Source organism: Sitodiplosis mosellana, unplaced genomic scaffold (assembly GCF_009176505.1).
Source record: "Sitodiplosis mosellana isolate CC-2019 unplaced genomic scaffold, AAFC_SMos_1.0 Smas_scaffold_1, whole genome shotgun sequence".
Classification (NCBI taxonomy): Eukaryota; Metazoa; Arthropoda; class Insecta; order Diptera; family Cecidomyiidae; genus Sitodiplosis; species Sitodiplosis mosellana.
The window spans coordinates 8,154,003-8,176,723 of NW_022595244.1; the positions used below are offsets into that span (position 1 = coordinate 8,154,003).

The following is a 22,721-nucleotide window of genomic DNA, read 5'->3' on the forward strand; positions in this document are numbered from 1 at the left end:
TGGAATCTCTCTCTTTCACTCCAATATGGTCTTATGTACGAAAAAAATAATTCCGAATGATTTTGGTGGAATGACTTAGAATTCCAGCCCGGGGTAGTGTGTTAAATTCCAATTGGTTTTCAACACGATACAATGTTGGTAACTAACATTGTCGGTCAGATTGTTAGAATGCAAGGCTCTTTTTTCTACTCTCATTCTCTCTCCCTTCCTTTCTCCTTTTCTCCCTTATATTAATTTGCCATCATTGTTTTGTGTTTGTTATTGAAGGGTATATGGCATAAATCATGCAAGTAATCGAAATGAAAGGGAGAATCTCACCGTGGAAAAATCGAGGGGAGAAATAAAACATTCCAACGACTGAGCGCTGAAATAATACTACAACAACAATAATGACGCAGCGCAAAAGAACGAATCTGTTGTTATATTATTTGTTCACAAAGCGATAACTGTGTGTATATGCTTTGCCATGCTTGCGGCTTCGAAATGTTGACACAAAAGCGTTCGCTTCGCTTGTAGATTTATTTGCTCGATAATGAAGGCCAAAGTAGAAAAAAAAAACAAATGAAACCACATTTTCACTTCATTTCAACATAAATCTAGCGTTGCGATAACGATTGCCATGCCAAATGATCAGCGGAAAAAAAACCAACAACAACACATTCTCCGTCCATGATTTAAAACCAAGCCCGCCGCTGCGCTGAAAATGCGAAATATTGCAAAACACAACCATTTCACTCGCACAGTCTCAAGTGTTTGCGGTCACTTTCGGCGCGAACAAAGTCTTCAACCGACTTGGAATTCGCAATTCACACGCAAAATGAAAAAGGAAAACAGAGTTAATTTCCATTTGCTGCTGGAAATTGATGGGCGCTTTTTCACATTGGTGGCGGTTTCAAGTTGCGAGAATCAGCACATTTTCCTGTGGTTTACTTCAAAAAATCACGCGAATGGCGTGTCTCTCTCACTGTGTGTGTATGTGGCGATAGAATCGAATAGCGGCGCCAACGGAACCCAACCAGAGAGAAAGACCGAGCGAGAGTTCGACGAGACGACCAAGTGCAAAGAGAAGAATCGCAATTCATTGTGTAAAACCGAGTTGAATGTCTGAGGTTATGTTTTTTTGCTGCTCTCGATACACTTTATTCGAACGGTTTGCGTGTGTGCATTTGATTTCTAAGCAAAACATTTCGTGCAAATCAAAGTGGAAAGTGAAGGGAAAAACTCACGTAGGAAATGGCAACGGAAAAAGCTTTTCAGCGTGTCTTTCCGCCAAACTCTGAAGCAAGCTCTGTGATTGCTTCGAAATGCATGCATCTGGCCGAAAACTTGTCGAAAGAAGCAAAAGCAAACGCAAAAGAAAAAGCAATTGCGTTCAACTACGAGAAATCGTTTCAATTAGATAACAAACAAAAATGGCTGAACAAATGGGAGAATGAAACCACAAAAAATATTACAATTTCAATTTAAAATTCAACTTTATACATTTTTTTCTGGCGTTTTTTCCCTACTCCCTCTCTACTCTTCTTCTTCTTCTTGTTCGCGAAGGGAAATTTATTCGCTAACTGAAATAAAGAAAAGTCAAATTGATGGTATTGTTCAGTGAGAAACGCTCCACGATCGACCAGAGTTAAGTGGTTCTTGTTGCAAAATCGTCTCTATCAATTCAATCTGTTTTGCGAGTGCAAAGAAAAAGAATAAATGATGTCTATAGATATTTGGATATAGATTTCCGAGTCGATGGCTCAGTTCGTTCATGTAAATTGAATCACTTTTTCTATTGAAAGCATGCACGGGCGCGAGTGATTCAAGTATTTGCATTCAACAGCGCGAAAAATTTCGCTTTGTCTCAACGGAATCGGAACGCACTTAAAAATCACTGGCTGCCTCTGAATTGAAATCGTAGCAAAACGCTTGAATAAATTGATTAAATTGAATTCGCGATATCTCTTCGGTCTCTATTCGAACTGTTACAGAAGTTTCATGCAGAAGCGGTCTCCGGTTGCCGGATCTCATTAGATGCCAAACAGGAGTATCATTTAAAAGCTATTTCTTATTCGGTATGCTTTGAATCGCTTTTGTCTCTGATTCAAATCGTTAATTCTTCAACTTCTTGTAAATTGAATAAAATGTTTGGCACATTCGTTCATTCAATCATTCGTCGATATCAAATGGCACTTTTCGAATGTAATTTTGCGATTCGAACCTGTCGATAATCGGTAAAACTCTCGATAATCGCAATTTGAATTAATCTAATTGATTTATTGATTAAATTTCGTTGGAAATTATTTTGTCTCGTTTAATGCATGGAATCTGAGGTATAACTCAGATCGTTTCATGCCAACAAAGCCACTTGGTTTCGTGGATGAAAGGGAAAAAACAGGAAACTTTGTCTGCTGAAATGGTACAAACTTGAAGGCAAAACTGATTTAAACTCTCTACGGGAGGCGATATGAATGCGAAGACTGTCAAACGTATTAAATGAAAATAAATTAACAAGTGATACTTGCGCTGCGATTAAAACCCGGTTCAATGCAGAGAGACAATACCACCGTGAAAACGTTGCCCAAATGATTATTACGATATAGAAGATAAACGTGGCAAGTTGTTTTTTTTCTACGAGCCCCGGCAACAGGACAATGCAAATGGGTGAAGAAATATGGGCTTGTACAGCGAACGAGAACGGATCGAGCAACCGAGCGATAAAACGGAGTGAAATTGAGTTTTCAAGTGAATGAACGGCTGAACCAACAATACGAGATTCGATATATACGACTATAGAAATATGCTTACGATTCCACTCTGGTCGCCAGTTGGCTTCGTTAGTGGTTGGGGGGAGAGTTTATCAAGCGTCGCACAATGGATTATAAATCTCGCGCCACTATTTTATTCATCGAGCACAAAACAATGGCATTGTCCTTTTAGCAGTGTTTGTGCAGCACTTTATGCTTCGCGTGAAATATTCGGGCGTGATGTGCGTGTCACAAATGCCTTACTCATCATAACCGATATACGAAATGACTTCTGACCATTATGGCTTTGACACGCACAATTTTATCTATTGTTTTAGCTGCTGCTGACAAAATGAGACGAAGAAACAGCTAAAATGGTTTCCACCATTATTCGTTCAGCTCAGCTTATTAGCGCCGCTTCCATTTTATCTATGGAGAAAAAAAAATCGTTCAACACGCGATCCGCAAAACTTAATAACTTAATATTGACTGCGACGACACTATCTTTTATTTTTATCCAGCTAATTATGTTGGAATAAAGCATACAGATTTTTTTTTGTCGTTTGATTATTGAGCCATTTGTTATTACTATGATAAAAATGCTCTTTCCACCCATTTCTGGTGATGGTTATTAGCTAATGCAATTTACACTGCTCATCGCAACGCCAACTGTGAGTGCATATTCATTAATTTCCTGCGAAAAAGACACTGTGCTGAGATAAAAACAAGTGATGGTGGCTTTCAATTTGAAAATTGTCACTTTCACAGCCGTTATAAAATGTAAAAGTGATTATATCTACCCGTAATGACTGCGTATGTGCCATGTGCCTGTGCATTGTTTCAAAGCGTACGGAAAATGCGAGACACCGTATGCATTGCATGACAATAAATGCTAGATTGAATTGGTTGAAAGCCCATTTAGTTGAAAAGATCGTAACAATAAATGGTGGCGATGTGTGAAACGTGGTAATTCTCCAAGTGCGGATAGCGCAATAGAAATAGACGACGCATTTCAAGAGAACCGAGCATTATTCTTAGGGAAAAAAGTCGTAAAAAACTGTCCATTCACTCAGGCACTTATGGTTTTCCATATATACGTGGCACCGATAGAAAGGCAACATTTGGATTTATCGTCGAAGAATGTGTGCGTGCATGTGTCCTTTCTCTGTGTGTTTTGTACCGTGGATTCACACCCAACCATTTGTTTTTGTGGGCGCATTTTTTGTATGTACGTAAATGCAGCCAGTCAGTGTCTAGCCACTTTTTGATGCACAAACCAAACAGTTGAAACAATGCGGTAAGATCGCATTTACGATTTACTTGTAAATCGAACATTTGTCCGTCACGAAACCTGGGCCGATACACACCATAACAGCAAGATTATCGTCGTCGTCACACAATCCGCTCTTTAGTCGTTAGTTAAATTGGGGCCGATTTTCATCGTGCACTTTATCGTCAGTACAAATCATTGATTTCACGTAATGTCACCGACACACACACACACACACACATAAACACCCACATTGACGTCTACATGAATTTACTTTGATACGAACGCTTTTGAAACAGAGAATAGAGAGAAAGAGAAAAACACCAACGGCAGTGAATAGAAACGAGCCCATTTTTTGATTATACACACACAGCATGTGAGTGGTTTGGGGCATATGTGCATACACATAAGGTTTATTTTCTGTTTGAATTTGATGTGTTAAAAATCGAGACAGACGGTGAAAAAAAACGAACGAACTCGACGCATTCATTTAAACTGAAATAAATTGGGCTAATAAAAGAAAACAGAAATCCGATACAGAAGGGTTTTGCGATCTTATCAATATCATGCACAATACAGCAACAAGCAACAACATCAAGGGACATGTTTGTAACGCTCATAATATTTCTGGTTGTGTCATTCAAATGGAATAACTTACAATGGAAGGATCTTTTCATAGAGCAAAAAAATCAAATCAATGAATAAAAATGGTCGACATGGCAAATGCCAAACACACAAAACGAAAAGCAGTAACAAAAAACAAAAAAATAAATGTTTACAGTTGAAATACTCTGACCCAACATTCAATTCAATTTCCGTTGCACGCTCAGGTGAAGCCGAAACAACAAATAACAGAAAAACATTGTCGTCCGTATGGCAACGGGTCGTGATTTAAATTTAGCATATTCGGCGTTTACAAGCGATTTTACCACTTGGAAAGTAGTTTTATTAATGCTGTGAAAAGAAGCCGATAAATGTCTGCTTGTGATAGGTGGTACGTGTGTAGCGAAAAAGCATGCTTCACAAACAGTCCATTAAGTGAAATCATTCTTGGTGTGTGCGTGCGAGAGCGAGAGACCTAGAGAGCGAAAGAGATTTTTAACATCGGTGCTTTTCTACTTGAACATCCGTTGTGAGTTCCTTCACACTATACAGTATACACCCCGGCGAATACATACGTTGCTGTTTTTCGTAGTTATTGAAATAATGGTGCGATGATTATGATAATGCCGTCGCAACGGCAAGGTATTATACCTGCAGCTTTATCGCTCTCCCCCACTTTCTCTCGCTCTATCTCTGTCGTATACTCATCCAACCGGCCAAATGAAAAACAATCCAGAGGGGGAAAAAGCGAGAAAACAAATCGGTTTGGTTATTAAAATTTTGCTAGAAAACGAACGTAAAATGGAATTTCATAGATGATGCTAGGAGGGACACATGGCAAAAAAGGCACGATTCCTATTAAATTGTGATTACATGAGTTGTGTTCGTTCGTTCGTTCGTTTGCTTATTGTGCTTCGCGTACGCTAGCTCCGATGTTTGCGTACAAAAAGGCTTTTCTCTCGTTCGAACTCCGAACATTATCTCGAATCATTAAACGGATGGAGACTTTTTTCCATGATGTGTTCACTATTAATCTCGATTATGTTGGCTCGTCTGTCGCTCATCGTCTGTATTTAATCGTCTGTTTTCCTTCATTCAAGGTAGCGCTATGCAATCTCATTCCGGCTGCAATATACCGAAGCTCAGGTGATTATCGGATAAATACCTGCATAGCATCGCTGAAAACAGAGAATTTCACATATTTTCTACTTAACAGAGAGGTGTGTGTGTGCTCGTGTAATGATGGAAGCTCCTTCGCCATTGTTTTCGCATGGAACACCGAGCAATGCTCAGCTATTTTACATGTGTCTAAAGCCTTACAGATACAAAAATGATGATGTATGCAATGATGGCCCTTCTTTTGTACGCTTTCAACCCTATTGTGGCATGGTTTAGAATTTGAGAATATATTAAAATCGACACGTTCATTTTGGCAATGGCCTTTTTTCGGTGATTTGAATAGTAGTGGCGTTGGAGAGAACGGGCGAAAGAGGGAGATAGAGATAGAGCGGGATAGAGAAAACCGCAACTAAAAGACTGGACTGAACTGAATTAAGCTTAGCATATGCTTTTAGCAAAACCATCACTTTATCAAAAGATCCGACACCAATGTTTCTCGAAAATGAGAGTTTAGCATCAACAATTTTATGTTCGGCATGAAGTAACTTTTCCTTCACTTGTTACACCCATGTTTCCCATTCAAATTTCAAGCTTCTTTCTTGCGATTTCTTCGATTGAAAATGAAAAAAGATACAATTTCGATGCAAATATTGATAAATTTTCACTTAGAAAAAGTCCCAATTAAAAGGTATTAGTATTTTGATAGGCTGATTCAGCCGAGTTCCATGGGAACCATTTGGTTACTACTCTTCTTTTTTTTCTTGTTGAACGAAATTCGAAATCTCTTCTATTTCATTTAATTGGTTCCATGAATTTCACCTGCGCGAGTGTACCAATATGAAAAAAAATTAATTGCATAAACTTTGCCCTGTTCCCGGGATGTTTTTGCATATTTCCCCTTTGAATCCTATTTTAAGATACCGTAAAAGCGGTTAGTGTGTTGAAGCATGCAGAATCCGTTTAATTAGATTCTATCGAAAATACATCAAAACACTTTTGCCGATCAAAAAAGCAATCACAAAGTTTTAAATAATGAAAATATTCGCTTCGAACGATTTGACAAAGCCTTTGGGATGAATATTAAATGCTACAAAAAGAAAAAAACGAAATTGATGACAATGACAAGTTTTTCATACGTCGTAATTATCGACGTGGTTATGTTGTTTGACGCGGTCTCTTTGTGCACTACGCTGCCGTTTCATTATTTTGGAGCGTAGGGCGTGAATACAGGGAAAATATGAGTTGCTGATTTCTCACATCGGTTGCGAGAGCCTTTGTCTCATTATGCGTTAGCAACGCGAGTAGTTGGTGCTGGTTGTTTTTTTCGTCTTCTTTCATTTCAAATTTTAATGGTGCCGTTTTCGTGTCAGTAAGTTTGCAGTGCATGTGGAACGTGTTAGGTGCGGCTCGATGTTCGCACAAAGTGCAGAAAATATTAAATAAGAATAGCCACAAAACATTCTTCCAGTTAATTTAACATGGTTCTAATGAGGAACTTTGCACACATTCTCGAAAATCGCATGCACTGCACAGTGCATGCCAGCACCAGCGAACGGTGTACACAGGAATTGTAGGAATTCCGTAAACTTTTTTTTTCTTCCTTTCGTTCGTTCTCATTTCAAGTAGGTGTGGGTTCAGCTGGTCGCTTAGATTTAATATCCGCCTTTTTACGCTGACTCAGCACGTTTTATACGCTCACAATTGTCACAAAAAGTAGATTGACATCATGATATCCATGAAAAAAAACAAGTCGAAAGGAGAGAGAGAGAAAAAAACAACAGAAATGAATTGGTTTGAATGTCTCGTAGGCTCATTAAAACCATTTTACATTCCGTTTATATGGTTCGGAAATTGCGGCATGCTCAAGAATAACATATAGGTGTATTTGTTGTAGAGTAATTAATCACACGGGCTAACAAGACGAAAATTTAATGAGAAAATGAAAAATATAACAAAAGGGGTCGCCGCCCCTCTTCGACATCAAATAGGCACTTTTTTCGCCTCTATTTTTTTTTCCGAAAGAAAAAAATGCAGCAAATTTACACAAATATCGCAAGTTTTGGTACATTTTGATAATTAGAGTTTATTGCGTCTTCATGTGTCTCGTGCAATTGATGAATTATTTGATTTATAGACAGACATATTCCGTGGAATATTGTTCACCGTTGATTTTATACGGCAATTTAAAATTGTATTAAAACGACACTTTAATGATTTAGTTAATGAACTGAATAATGGCATGGAATAATTTATAACTGTGGAAATTCTTGTGAATCTGCTATAAAATCAAATGAATTCTTGAATGCATTCTAAGCAATTGCAGTTAAACAGCGGGTCAATGTAACTTCTGTTCATTTTATCGTCGTATTGTTTATGGCCACTTCAATGAAGAGAAATCGCGGAAATTCGTTGAAATTCAGCGCACGCGATCAAATCGCTCACGATAAAGGGAAAAGTCGTGAATTTTTCGTGTTTTTCAAGTTTTTCTTAATTTAAAATTGTTGTTCAAATTACGACCACAAATTAATCATATCGTCATTTTGCCCTCGGTTGAATGAATATTCAAATCAACCGTGTATTCAAACGCATTTCTTTTCTCCCACTTTTTATTTGAATTGCTGTAGTAAAGTGCTGCGGGCAAAAGCCTCGTGCGCGTTATACACATACATACTTTTTATACTTTGGTTGCGCGCGTGAGCGCTTAAACCTAATCAAAGTGAGTTACACGCAAACCAAAGGGAAAGTAGCGTTCAAGTGGCAATTTGTCATCGCGTGTGAACAGGTTCATCATTAATAAAAACGAAGAAATGTGTTCACTCGGCTCTCGCACTCTTTCTCTCTCTCTCTCCCCCTCCCCCCCCCCCTCTCTCTCTCTCTCTCGACCTCCCTCAGTCCGACACAACGAAAATAAATTTTCGGAAAAATGCCGAAAAAGGAACGTTGGCGCAAACACGCCGAAACGATCCAGCCAGTGCCAATGAAGCTTGAGAAACGATTTCCATTTTGTGCCAATAATAATTATGATGAATCGCCCGGGGAATTCTCTTTTTAACAAAGATTAATTTCGTCTCTCTCTCTCGCTCACTCTCTCTCGCTCACTCTCTATCGCTCGATCGTTCGTTCGCTGCCAACGCAGCACCATTTCATTTCGCAAACGATTATTATATGCTGTGCGCTAAATGAGTGGAAAGCAGGAAGTTGTGCGAAGCGACGAACGACCAGGATGCCGTTTTTTTCTTCCTTGAATAAAATTGTAATGGAACTTCAATGCGAAATTGGTTATATAACGACTGTTCCTTTAGGTGAAAAGGTTAGAAAATGAAAACAGAGCTAGATAGTTCGATTTACGACCGTTGGAACGGAGCAGTGCTATGTGATTATGAACGTTTTTGTACTTGCCGACGCCCGTTTTTTCTTCTTCCCTCTCTTTTCCTTTTGATGTCTGTGCTTCCATTGCCATTTTTATCCATTTGCCGGAATTTATTTCCCTCGTGTCCAAACGAAAAGAAAAAAAATTATTGAAACGATTTTCGAAAACAAACACATTACAACATTGAAATGGTGGTGCTGAAAGCGCGATGAACACAAAGTCGACATGTATAAATGTTTTAACGAAACGAGAGAGAGAGAGAGCGAGAGAGAGGGAGAGAAAGACAAAATGAACGACTTTTACCGCCGTTAGCAAAGCTTGAAACATATTTTATGTGGTTGTTTTTTCACACATTCTCCCACTCTCTCTCCTCCTCCATTGGGCCGCCGCTTTGCAAGCTACCTTTTTCACATCCAATTTTCGTTGTTCCGAATCTGATTTGCGGATCTTTTTTTTATTTTTATGGAACATAGTGGCTGAAGTAATGGCAGCCGTAAACAACGACGAAGCTCTCATTCGACAAACCATTCGCAACGCAAAAAGATCAGCATTCCGGAGTGAGTCCAGAAGCACCGTGTTCCCAATGATTATAGCCATTAAGAATACGGTGCAATGCTCCAGTTAATCGGTTTACCGATTTCATGTAACCTATGCTTTTTGTCTTATGCCATTTATTTAAACACGCGTGAATTTTATTTTTACCATCGCCGATAAAAGCCATTAAACACATTAGAAATGGGCACGATTCGACTCCTTAAACTGAATATTTTTCTTTCTCTCTCTCTCTCGCATTTCGCTTTTTGGGCTGGCATTCACTGGTGTGATTCATTTTATCGCGGTGCATTTTACTGTGAAATCCGATAATAGTCTCATCTAACATACAGACAATTTATGCCTGTACTTTTTTCGTTGGCCACTCTTTTCTCTCTCATCCTCTCTAGCTCTCTTGCTCTCTCGAATATAATCCTTTTTTTCTAGCACACCTACCAAAATGATATCGAAAACAGAACAAATAACAAAATCAAATCGTTTCAACCAATGCCAATATATTTCATTGTTTACGGCAAAGCGATTACGGTCAATTGCGCACTCATTCAGGTCAATGGAAAAAAGTGTACTTTAATTGTTCGATTTAAATTTTATGCAAATTAATCGATGATTGAATGAATCGAAATGAGCACTATATCATATTACGATTGGAGTTCGTCTCCACTTTGTGTCAGTTGATTGCATTTTGGTGATATGTTTGAAAGCGAAATATTTTATCAAACTGAATCAACAATTTTCTAATCGAATTTCAGAACGACAAACATTTATTTTCGGAATCGCGCGCTGGAACGCGGTAAAAAGTGAGATTGCAGACACGCGATTTCCATTTTATGTCTGAATGATAAATGATTGGAACCGTTTTTACCGAATTATGCCTTAGCACAATGAATGAGGTATTCTTTTTGTCTGCTCGTTCAGGTTGAGGTTATTTGCCCTGAAATATTGGTAGCCACACAATGCACACGTTTCTGCGCCGTTTGCAAAGACTCAAGATGTTTATCACGCTGTCATAAAGTTGGAACGATGTGTGTTGACGAGATGAGAGAGGTGCAAAAACGGAGCGTCTTTGAACATTCAAATATATGGTTCAATGATTTGGTTTATGTGCGTGTGTGCATTTGGACTCATCTGAAAAGTCATTCGAAGCCGATATGGGTATATCAGCAGGAGCTGATTTTCAATCATTTGAGCAACCCCCAAACGGCAATGTCATTTTAATAATGCAATTATGCATCAAATGGAACAGCTGCACTCATTTACAGCAGTTATTTAGATTCAAATCATTTCGGTCAGTTGGACGAAGCCTCAACAGCGATGCATCTTTCGACCCACTGCTGATTTTCCAAGATTGTTTAATCGCTTTTGGTGCCATGGAAGGCGTGCAGCTCGTGTGCATGCGGTCATACATTCATATTTGGAAATACAATCGTGTTCTCGTTTGACAAATAACCGAAATACTCATTTGCATTTATAATCAATGTTTGTCTTCATTAAATTTAGATACACACTGAGCGTGTTCTCTAATTCATATTTACCATGCGATGCATAACATTGTGATAATTGCTTGTACATGACACACGATGGAAATGATGGAAATAATAACAAAGTTTTAATTAAAATTCCGTCGAATTTTTGGGCCTATTTTTCAAGATAAAATGCGTTTGGTGCATCATTTTGCATTTTCATTTACAATTTATCAGGAAATTGAGTTTGCAGTTGTTGCAATATTGTCTCGGTCCGATGCAAAATGTTTAATTTCCCAGGATTCAATGAATTTAATGAGATATTGGCACATATTTTATAAGCGACTCTATTTCCAGTGCATCCACCTGACAACACTATTGACGCAACCATTTAACACCTCTTTCTTGGTATTTGCATTTGTTTCGCTGAACAGTTTTTGCAAATGTTTTCACATTTATATTTTGCTCCAACTATGTATTTATAAAGAATCCTTGTTAATTAATTTCAATAAACGATGTCGAAAATAAACGAAAAAAAACTTCTCTTTAACTTGCAACGATTTTAATAATTTTCCACTTGAAATTCCCTGCAGATAATAATTATCTCTTTTTCTGTGCTTCCATGTTATGGAACAGCGATTCTGCATATTTTACCAATGCTTTGCAATCGGCTTAACATCATTTTCGTTTAAAAGTCTGTATATAAACATTTAATATGCATTTTTTTCTCGCATATCTCACAAGGAGCATGTTTTTCCCCATTCATTTTCCATTCCATCGAATCATTCCCATTGCATGTTCAACCGTGTGAAAAACTACCCGAACAAACTCAATTTTCTGTACAATCGAGAGAAAAAAACGATTGAATAAATCTTGGTCGCGACAGCGCGTACGATAGAAAATGATGGCAATCAAATTTTGGTGCGACTTTTTTTATCCTCATCAGCTTTGAGCTTGTTCAAAGTGTTTCGCCTTTTTTGTTGGATTCGTTATGAAATTGGTAGAACGAGTGTGCAATAGACAGAAACTGGATCTTAATTTTAGCACAAACGATACTGAAATGTAGTAAAACATAGAGAAATCGATTTTTTTATATCGGGATATTTAATTTGAACTGTATAGGAAACGATGGAACGTGAAAACATGGAAACGTAGAAAAAAATCGTGTCAAATTATTGCAAGTTGATTGCGCCGAACAAGGAGCAGCGCATCGCAATACGATTTGATGATGGAGATCACCGAAGAAGCGTGAATGGAATCGATGCACTGCCAACTTAAGCTGAGAAGCGGAAAAAAATGGGAAAATCTGCGAACATCGTTGAAGACTGCTGATGAAAATATTCGAAGAGAAAAAAAATACAAATGCAATTTGATCGTTTGCATCGAAATATTAACTGCAACACATTGTCGTTTTGCTCATTCTTTATGTTATGCTATTTCACATGTAATTAAAATATTTTTTTTTATTAAATTTCGTATTTTATGTTCGCATTTACATTTTCATTTTGAATTAAATGTTAGAATTGGAAGTTTCCGGTGTTGAATCGTCTGTTGCCGCTGTCGCTGTAGGCTAGGGGGTAGGAACACAAGCGCTTGAGACGAATTCGTACGAATATTCGTGAATTCTTGTGATTGTGTATACGAGACATTCGCAGCGCAGTGAGTTTACAACAACAATAACAAAGCCACGAACGCATGAATATATGCGAATACATACGAATGACACAACTTGTTCCTAGCCCCTAGGCTGTAGGCCGGTGTTTCAATTTGCCAGTGCAAACAATTGACAGGATGATGAATTTCGTATCAAAATTCATATATTGTTAACACGATTGAATATGGTGGTCCATTGAGAGCGGGCGCGATACCACGAATGTGTTCCATTCACTCGTTGTACTATTAATGGGTGATGTTCCACCACACATACACAGCCAGAGATGGTTCATCGTTTAGAGTGTATGGAAATGTGTATCGGTATATACTAAAACGTACACCTTTGCGTTTAACGCGTTGAGCGCATGCGTCAGCTACTACTTTTGTGGCAGCGAACGCAAAGGTATATCAATGTATATATACCAGCCTTTCTGATCATGAAAATAGTAAACAATACAGCGGCACCTGGGGACTAAGTGCAACGTGTCATACTTTCAACGTTTGAATTACACAGACGCACTTACACAGACGCATACTTGTTACAGCGAACTATGTGCATGATTCTCTATTTCTCCAACCAGTCGCCAGGTGCCGCTTTATTGTTCTTTTTTGACGTTTCCTATCTATTTGTACAGACAATCAGAGAGACTGATATATATCGTTCTGTACGGAGTACAGTAAATACAACGAATTGATGTACATATACTCCATCTCTGTGCACAGCAATGCTGTGGCATCATGCCATCATCAATGAATGAATACACACCATCAAGTTGATTGTCATCGGCAATGGCATCAATGCGGCATTCAATTCGTCAGAGACACATTGCAAATTTGATTTCATATCGCATAATCATTCGAGTCGAAATGTACACACAAATCGATATTTCGACCAAATTCCAATACACTTTCTGTACATCACTTCGAATGCAGACAGAGTTTCGATCATCTCATGGTTATGCGTGTATCAAATGGAAATTCCAGCATTTCGAATATTTTCGAATTGTGGATTTGTGTGTATCGCGTTGACGGAGAATATTTGCAGAGATATTTGTAGAATTTAATCGAAACTCGGTTATTGTGTGCGATGTAACTCCCATCGCAACAAAATACTTGAACGAAAGCCACGAATAAGAGCGGCAGCGGGCTATAACACCCACTGACCAAATTATCACTGTGTGAGCGAGTATTATGTATTTTGATTGCAATTGAAAATGCATTTGGTTGGCAACAGACAATCAATACCATACACAATTACAGTGTACATTCCATAACATTTAATCATCTAAATTGCTGGTGCCTGGTACAACAGTTCTGCGTTCAAAGCACTCGCGCAAATGACACACAACTTTGGTACTATCCCCAGCGTGTGTTTATATGTGTGCCATAATGAAACTATAACGGGGAGAGCGTGTTTTCAGGTTTGGATAACTTTCAACATCAAACAAGCAACAGCCAGCAGTTTGGAATTAAGAATGAAATTTGAAAAATCGAAGTCACTTTAAGGTGTTTTATTTAAATTTAATCATAGATTGAAAAAATCTTTCCATGTATTAGACTTTGCGGTACAAATAAATTTTGTCGTTTTTTAACAACTCATGGAATTAAGAATGTTTGCAAAAATGTGGGAAATGAAAATCCATAAATGCTGAGCCATGACGTTTGCTTGGCTTCAGCGAACGAAATGTTAACGATTCTTGGAATGAAATTACCGCCACACCGCACTTTCGTTGGCAACACGCTAATAATGATGTGTGTATGCCTATTGGAATCGATGGGAAATCCGAGAGCAAATTGATAGCCTTGAATTCATTTGCATTCACAATACCAATCAAATGATACAATTCGCATTTTCCCACGCCAATTCATTTATCATTATTCGATATGATGTGCTTTCGGCGAATTTATTTATTTTATCGTTCTTTGTCTGGTGTCACGCTCGCACATTTCAGAGAAAAATGCGTGGATGTGACGTTGAAAAGATGTTATCATTCACTAAATGTGACATGACGAAGTTAAATTCAAACGCCTTCCTGTCGAAACCGAACGAGAGAAAATCGCAGGTGCCACGCGGTTTGCACACGCCTTCATACACGCATCGCTGAACGGTTTTTACGGAAAAGAAGACGGAACTGAATAGAAAAAAATAACAGAAGCTTTTGAGATGCGGTATACCTTGTTGGAATCAAATTCATCTAGATGTCATTTTATTAGAACGTAAATGAAATTGTGCACGAAATAACCGCGAGTGATGTATGCCTGACAGATCTTTGCAATATATGTATTCATTGCGCGTTTCAACTTGTGTATTTCACCAGAAAATGTTTTGCTTTTTCTCTCGTTTTCTTCATATCGTATAATGTTGTTATGCGAATGGGCTTGGTTTTACTAAGGGAAGCTTGACGCTTCCATAAATCTATGTATTTCCCATTTCATGCTAATGAATACGAGCTCCTTGTGAGTTGTTGTCATCAATGCGGAAATATGAATGAGTTAAAAGTGATTTGCTATCACTTGGCCTCGATTCACTAACGAAATTCTTATCGTTACGCAGATAATGATAAACTGATGAAATACACTATCCTCTTTCCTCTTCTATACGCGTTTGATGCGCTTCAGCTAACGGCTAAGATGTGGTTGCTCTCTCTCTCTCTCTCTCCCGCTCATTCTACGCTAATGTATACACATCGAATGAATGCTAAACCTTTCTCTATCCGATTCACGGTAAATAACCAAAAATGAATACGCTCTTTCACTTTGGTGTGCACAAGAAATAATCTCGTAAAGCAGAAAAGATCTCATCGAATTTTCGTAATGCGTTAGCAGGGAAAAAAGGGCACAAGTGCGGAATGCTTCATGAAGACGTTTACACATTTAATCCAATGCTTGTCTACTATGTGTCGCCTGCGAGTGTTTGTGTTGTTTACACCAGCTTCTTATCAACTTGTCGATAATAAATATTCATCGGGACCAAGAGAGAAAAGAAGAGAGCGAGCAAGGGAAAGTGTAAGCTAAATATTTCATCAGCTTGTGTGTACGTGTTGCATAGTTGAATAGCGCGCCTCTTGACTTCAACGTATCGTCGTCACCTCTACATCATAATATAAATACCAGGCCGTATAATGAAAGCTGAGCCAGCAAATACCTTAGACGTATAATGAAATCGATGCGAATCATTCGTTGAATATATGGCGAATCGGCTTCTCTATTTTCGCAATCATCTCCCCACCACCCATGTAACACCCAACTCCGAAAACGGATTATAATACAAGATAATTTCATCAATATTATTTCATGTACGTAGAAAACGTAATGATAATAGCAGCAGTAGCATCACCCAGCGTGTGACGTATTCCGTTCTGCCTCAATATTTCTCGAACAGGAGAAAAAGCACCCGCGTCAGAAAAAAAAATGTATAGCACACATATCGCTGAGCCTAATAAATGAAAATGAAACACACAGCAATATTAAAAAATCTTCTTACTCGGCGTCATATCAAGCATATAGAGCAAATGATCACACTGGACCCCAAATGGAATCGATAATAACGTTTGCCTAGCACAAACCCAGCAAACTTGGTTGATTCGCAACCAAACCCAACTGCAGCACGATGCCTTAACGCTATTCATCGAGTCTATTACATAGGAACAGCATCAAAAAACTTTGGTAGTCAAGTTGCTTTCAATGAAGGAAGGAAGAATTATTGACGAACACCACGGTGCAGATAGTAATAACACGTGCTGTTTTTCCCATTTAGTCGTTGAAAAATGTGATATTTATTGAACGGTTCAGATTTGTCCAAAGTTTTAATCATCTTTGAGCAGTTTCAATCCCAAATACGCTCAGGATTTTTGACAAGTTAATACAAAATTCCAATAATCTGTCAATAAAATTGTTCCAAAGAAATTGTCGGTTTCTGTGCTTCTGCAAAATAATTTCTCATAATGAATTTACCCATAATTTCATCATTTTCTTTGGAAAACTTTCAACAAAACCGAAATAATTCAATAAAAATGGAGATCGGCTGTATAACACGCAAACTGTGTATGTGGTTAATACGCGCAAAAAATGACTTATTGCTACTTCTTGAGTGCCACTTGAATGCCTCGGTTTTCGACGATATTGAATGGGTGTATTGGTAAATAACAGCTGCCCTTGTTTAAGTCGTTTTAAGCCTACAGGGTATCATTAAAAATAGTTCAAGCACGAGTGATTTTTTGCCATCAACGGGTTTTTGTACATCGTTCATAGAAGTTTCAGAACAAATACGTGAAATCAAGAGGAACAAAAATTATCAGTGATGTTTTTTTTGGCTTAAAATTGTTTCTTTTGCTAGTTTCAAGAACCACTTCAAATGTATGTTAATGCACAATCGTATTTCAATCGATGATTCGCAACCAGTCAAAATGGCTACAAAAATTTCCATTATTCTATTCATAAACCAATTTTCATCCGAATTCATATGGTTGAAAACATACATTTCGCACTTTGCTTTCGATACCGAGGAGAAGGGAGGTGGAATGGGGGGAAATTCAATTGAAAACACACCAAACAACAATTTCCAGCGGATTTTATTGAAAAAAAAACCTGTTTTTGTTTACTTTCAGGAACATGCTACGGTGGTTCAAGGCGATTTTTAACAGATTTTTTGCAAGAATTTCCAACACCTGGCACCGGACCATATTTTGATTCAACAATACCGTCGAATATCACAGGTTTAGTGGGCAAAAATGTACATTTAGTATGCAAAGTAAAAAATCTCGGCAATCGAACGGTAAGTGAACGCTTGTTGTGTAATACCCTATATGAATGGTTTGAAGTGAAAATGTAATACAGAATAGTTGAGCGGAAAAATTTCAAATGAAAAGGAATAGCTGTATAGTTCACTATAGTTTACTATACAGTTTACTATATAGCTATCCCTTTTCCGCTCAACTTTTCTGTATTACATTTTCGCTCCAAACCATTCATATATTGTATGATATCGCCTCTTTGATCCGCTTTTTGTTTCTTCAACTATTTGTGTAATATTTCGACAATGTGTGCAAATGGCTCGCATCCGGTGTAAAATATTCGAACAACATAATCACATGCTTTCAGTGTTTGAAAACTTTTTTTGTTGTTCTGCTACAGAATAAGTGGCCAATGAAAACTACGAAAAGAATGCAAACATCAGTGGTAAAACCATTCGATTGATGTGCATTGTGAGCATTTTTGTGATGTTTGAAGCTGCTTGCAAACAATTCTAATGATCGCAACGAGAACGAGTGTGAGTATCCTATGGAAACGTGCAGTCAGTGTATGTGTGATGGTCATTCGGCTGTGTATTTTCCCAAGCAAATACGCTCAGGGAGTATGCTCTTGTGCGCATTCAAACAATCAGATTGTCATTTTTATTGTCCGTATGTATGTTTGTGTATGTGCCTGTGCATTGTTTGAAGACGTAAATTTTGCTCCGTGTCACATTTTTCCCAAAGCTCCAGCGATGCCATTCCGTTTGCTCTATATTTGTGTTGGGATTTTTCTCGCTCTTTCTCAGCTACCCAATTCCGAAGATATTTACCGAACGATAAAGCTCACATGTGACATATTCTTCATGTCTTCGTAGTATTTGCCAACTAAGCTGTTTGCGAACGAAAATTAATTGGATCTTAAATCACCGCGTGCTTACGCGATATGTCGTATCATCCAATGGAAAAAAAGACAAACGGCAATGATAAAAAGCTTTTTATTTCTGTGCTGAAAAAAAAAATCGTCGATTGATCGGTAGCATGGTTCCACTTCTGATGCATGGCGCATTGTAATAACATAATTTAAACGGCAGAGTAAAAACGCATCATCTCAATAAACGAGAATCCAAAAATTGGAATTGCAATAATAAAATTCTTTCCACCTCATAAATTGTGTGCGATAAATGTGCTTTCAGCCAAACATAAATATTCGATAAAAAGAATTTATCATCGATTTTGACAGTGCACTGTGCACACTGCAAAGGCACAAACACACACGTGCGCAAGAATCTTCCGAGAAAAAAATATTTGCATATGCAACAAAACTATTTCGCTTAAAAATCCTTTTCGAAAGCAAACAGAGAGAGAGAGAGAGTTACGAGCAATTGATTTGTTTGTGTGCAAGAGTTTAGCGATTGCGATGGAAAAACTTATCGCTAGAAACGAAATTTTAGTAAACATGTTTGTACTTTTGCCGATATGCAGATCCGTCCGCCATAAGTGATATTAGATTGTACATTTTTCATCGTAAAAATAACTTTTGCCAAAGATAAACTCAATCAATAAGTTTAGAAACGTTGGAGCGCTTACGAGTTGTGTGCGTGTGTAAATGTGAACTCAAGTAGATTTCGGCTGCATGCTTCAAACAAATTCGTCTGGCTTGTAGTTTAATCTTTATGTTGAATTTTGAAGAGAACGTCACAAGTTGGGCAAAGAGGAAAAAAACTGACGTTAACTTTGAAACAGCATCGACGTCGAGATCAACATCGAGCACAAACGGCAGAGAGAAAAAGTTAAAATGTACAGTCGTTTCGAATGAATCAATTTGCATGTCGTATTGAACAAGTGATGCGATTACGATGATCATGGCATTCAGCATCAATAAAGTCATATATTTCTCAAACATGGGCCATATTCGATTTTTCAATCCTTTGGTCGCTATACTCGACGATGAAAACAAAATACACGTTATCTCAATGTCTTTTGGTTGAATCGATTGTTCCTATTTTTCATCGTCGCACATACATACGCTGCGAATGGATGTACGCTTTTTTTCGGGTTGCTCGCATTCGATTGCGACATCATCTGATGAGGAATGGCTCATGCCGTATGGGTATTGTAAATTTTATTGTACGCCATATATTCGTTTTTTTGTCTTGTTCTTCTTCACGCCTGTCCATGTCAACTTCTCTTCATCGCAATTTGCATAAGCCATTTCCTTTTGTGCGAATGAGGAAAAAAAAGGCAAACAATAAGTGCACACAAGTCAGACACAAGCGAACACATGCAAATACATGAATCTCGAATCTCGTCCCCAGATATATAAACTTCCGAACGGAGAGTCAAAGACTTTTTGGTGCAAAATAAATTTTGAATAATTTTTTTTATCGTTTCGATACGTTGTCGTTGTCGACGAGCGACAGAGTGGGAAATAGAAAACTTTACCACGAATTCTATTACATGTCCTCATTTCAATTCAAATGTTCCAATAAATTTGTTTATCATGATTTGTTCTACATTTTGTCGATAGCTTGATATGGCTCTTGTCTTGTTAGTATAAAAATTTGTTCGCCTCTGATTGAGTGTGTGTGTGTGTGTGTGTGTGTGTGTGTGTGTGTGAGTGTATATATTATTGTGCACACAAGCTGTCTGTGTGTGCGTGTGCGCGCGTGTGGGTATGGCAAAAATGGTCGCAAACAATGGAAAATATTCAGACAATTTATCATCGAAAGTCAATAAATAACGACGACGTAAAAAGTATCTGTGGAACAATGTTGGTGCCTGTGTGTGTTTGTGTGCTGACGCTGGGTGTTCGATTGTCATTACTCGACACACCGCGACCAAAAATGCGTGAAAGTTTTTAAGCACCGGAATTTAAAGTCTGCTATGTCACCGTAGGTGATGTCTGGAAAATGGAGCGCGCCATAGTGACAGTATTTGGCGTTGGTTGTTTGCTCGTTCGTTCTTGTTTGACACCAAATAAAATTTCATGATTTACTTTTATGAGTTTCGCCATTCGTCTTCCTTGTTTTGGCTGACTGTGTTTGTTTAGCGCCTGCAGCCAAACAAACAGACAAAAGTGGAGCAATAGAGCAACAGCAACAGCAGCCATAGCCGCAGCCGCAGCTAGTTTGCGTTCCTATTGATATTCGTTGCACACATGTTTGTGCAAGTTGCATTTGGTTACGGTCGAGCAAATGGCACGAAGTCATTGTAATTGGTTCTTCCTTCTTCTTGTTTTGGAAACTTCATAAAGTTTGGATGGCATAAGTAATGTATGGAGGAGCTCACAAGCTATGGAAATTGCATATTTCAATTCTCATAAATACACGGCACAAGGAACTTTTTTTATGGTAATGCAATTCGAGGGGTGTATGTGTGACTGTATGTATGTGACGGGTGGAAATCGTTAGTTTGCACATACATTCTTTTTTTCCGTTTGCTTCGTCTTCTGGACGTTTGTGTCTATTGTGAGAGCACACGTTTGCTTGCGAACAACCCATGCGATTTCGATCATTTTCGCACGTTGCACCATTCAATCGTGTATTTTGGGTTCGTTGTGTTTGGTTTTTCAGAGAATCTTGGTAGTTCTTTTGCAAACTCTTCACTTTGCTCCAACATTTTCCAATATATTTCTTTTGGCTGCGTGCACTGAGAGAGCGCTTGTTTCAAACGAATAAAATGAAAATCAACGTAATTTTATTTCCTTTTTCTGAAGAAAAGTTAGTGTTTTTTTCCTGCTTCTTCTTTTGCCGCTGTTACATTTGCTGCTCATTTTTCATTCTCCTCTCTCTCACTCACGTAGTCTTATCCACATGAGAATCAAGATTTATATTTGCTTTGCATGTTCGTACATAACGATGCCAAAATGCATTCCGAAAACAGAAATTCCTACAGCTTGTGTGTGTATGTGTGTTTGCCGCCGCGTGCACTTCATACATACACACACCGACTGCACAGGACGCATTATGCTTACGACATACGTATGCAAATTTCAATTCGCATTACCAGTCGATATTGCACGTATGCTTATGCTTTAAGTCAGTGAAAATATGCACCACTTCCATATAAACCTACGATTCAAAAGGAATACAAGGGAAAAAAAGAGCGAAACAACAAAATGTGCAAAATGTATTTGTTCTGTTTGCTCAATCTGCATTTTCACTTTGCTCCTTTGCTACTACTACACGGGAAGGAAAACTTCACGAATTTGGCGAATCTCAACGGTATCACCATTTATTTGCATCCATGCTTTAAGTCTTTTTAGACAGCATGGACAACATGACATGTTTATTTTCCGTTAACAAGATTATCTCCGTAATATATATAGCTCGACTGGATTTATATCACAAAACTTTGGCGAGAAGAAAACTTCAAATATGAGTGTTGCATTTTGCATGCACTCGCATAAATAGGTCGGTCGATGGCAAAATGAAAACGATTTTCTGAACAATAAACAATTTCGCAATGATTTTTCAAGTAATCCCATCGTGTGCTGTAATTAAATCTTCGGATTTGATTGAGTAGTTTGAATTACAGATGAAGCTTCATTTTGATCGAATGCTCATTTTCTCCATGGATTTCATGCCACGAGTATTTAGTGTAAAAGCATTCTCTTAGATAATATAATGTAAACGATAATGAATACAAAATTAAATAATGCCATTCCTGGTATTATTCTAGTCTCTATTTGCTTCTATACGAATACTATAACCCAGATTCCAATGACTCTAATTCAATTTGCTTAGAATCAATCTCGATGGGTTGCTTCACTTCACGAACTACGAATGTTTTATCTCAATTAACAATGTTACAAATTTCAATTTACAATACATATATTTAGCAACAAGCATTTTTAGCATCCTCGATATCAATGTTCTGTTTGTTAAAACAATCAACTACAAATTATATTTGGCTGATTACAGAACATTTGGCAAGAGTTTTCGAATAGTTCCACTTATATGTTAAATAAAATGGCAAAGTTACATCGTCATAAAATGAAATCAAGAGCCCTCCGAACATGTTGTGTGCAATTTCATTTGAAATCATTTTCTGCACCGTCATTTCCATTTTGATAAAATGCCATCGCTGCATCTTTCGGAATGCTGATTGTCGATACAAGACGCCAGAGACATTTCCTTGAATCATGATGCAACTGATGAACTTGGTGTCAAATGACACATGGCGAGAGCTATGGCTTCTTATAAGAGTTCATTGACTCGATGTTCAGAGAAC

At 37.9% G+C, this 22,721-nt stretch overlaps 1 protein-coding gene across 2 annotated transcripts in view; it reads left to right on the top strand.

The window, feature by feature from the left end:
* The window catches only part of LOC129573550 (zwei Ig domain protein zig-8-like), a 223,489-nt gene that overhangs the window by 121,367 nt on the left and 79,401 nt on the right, over positions 1 to 22,721 (top strand). For both annotated transcript variants that reach the window (XM_055454185.1, XM_055454195.1), the window contains exon 3: positions 17,364 to 17,530. In XM_055454185.1, coding sequence (XP_055310160.1) covers positions 17,364 to 17,530 — 167 coding nt within the window. The remainder of the gene's footprint in view (positions 1 to 17,363; positions 17,531 to 22,721) is intronic.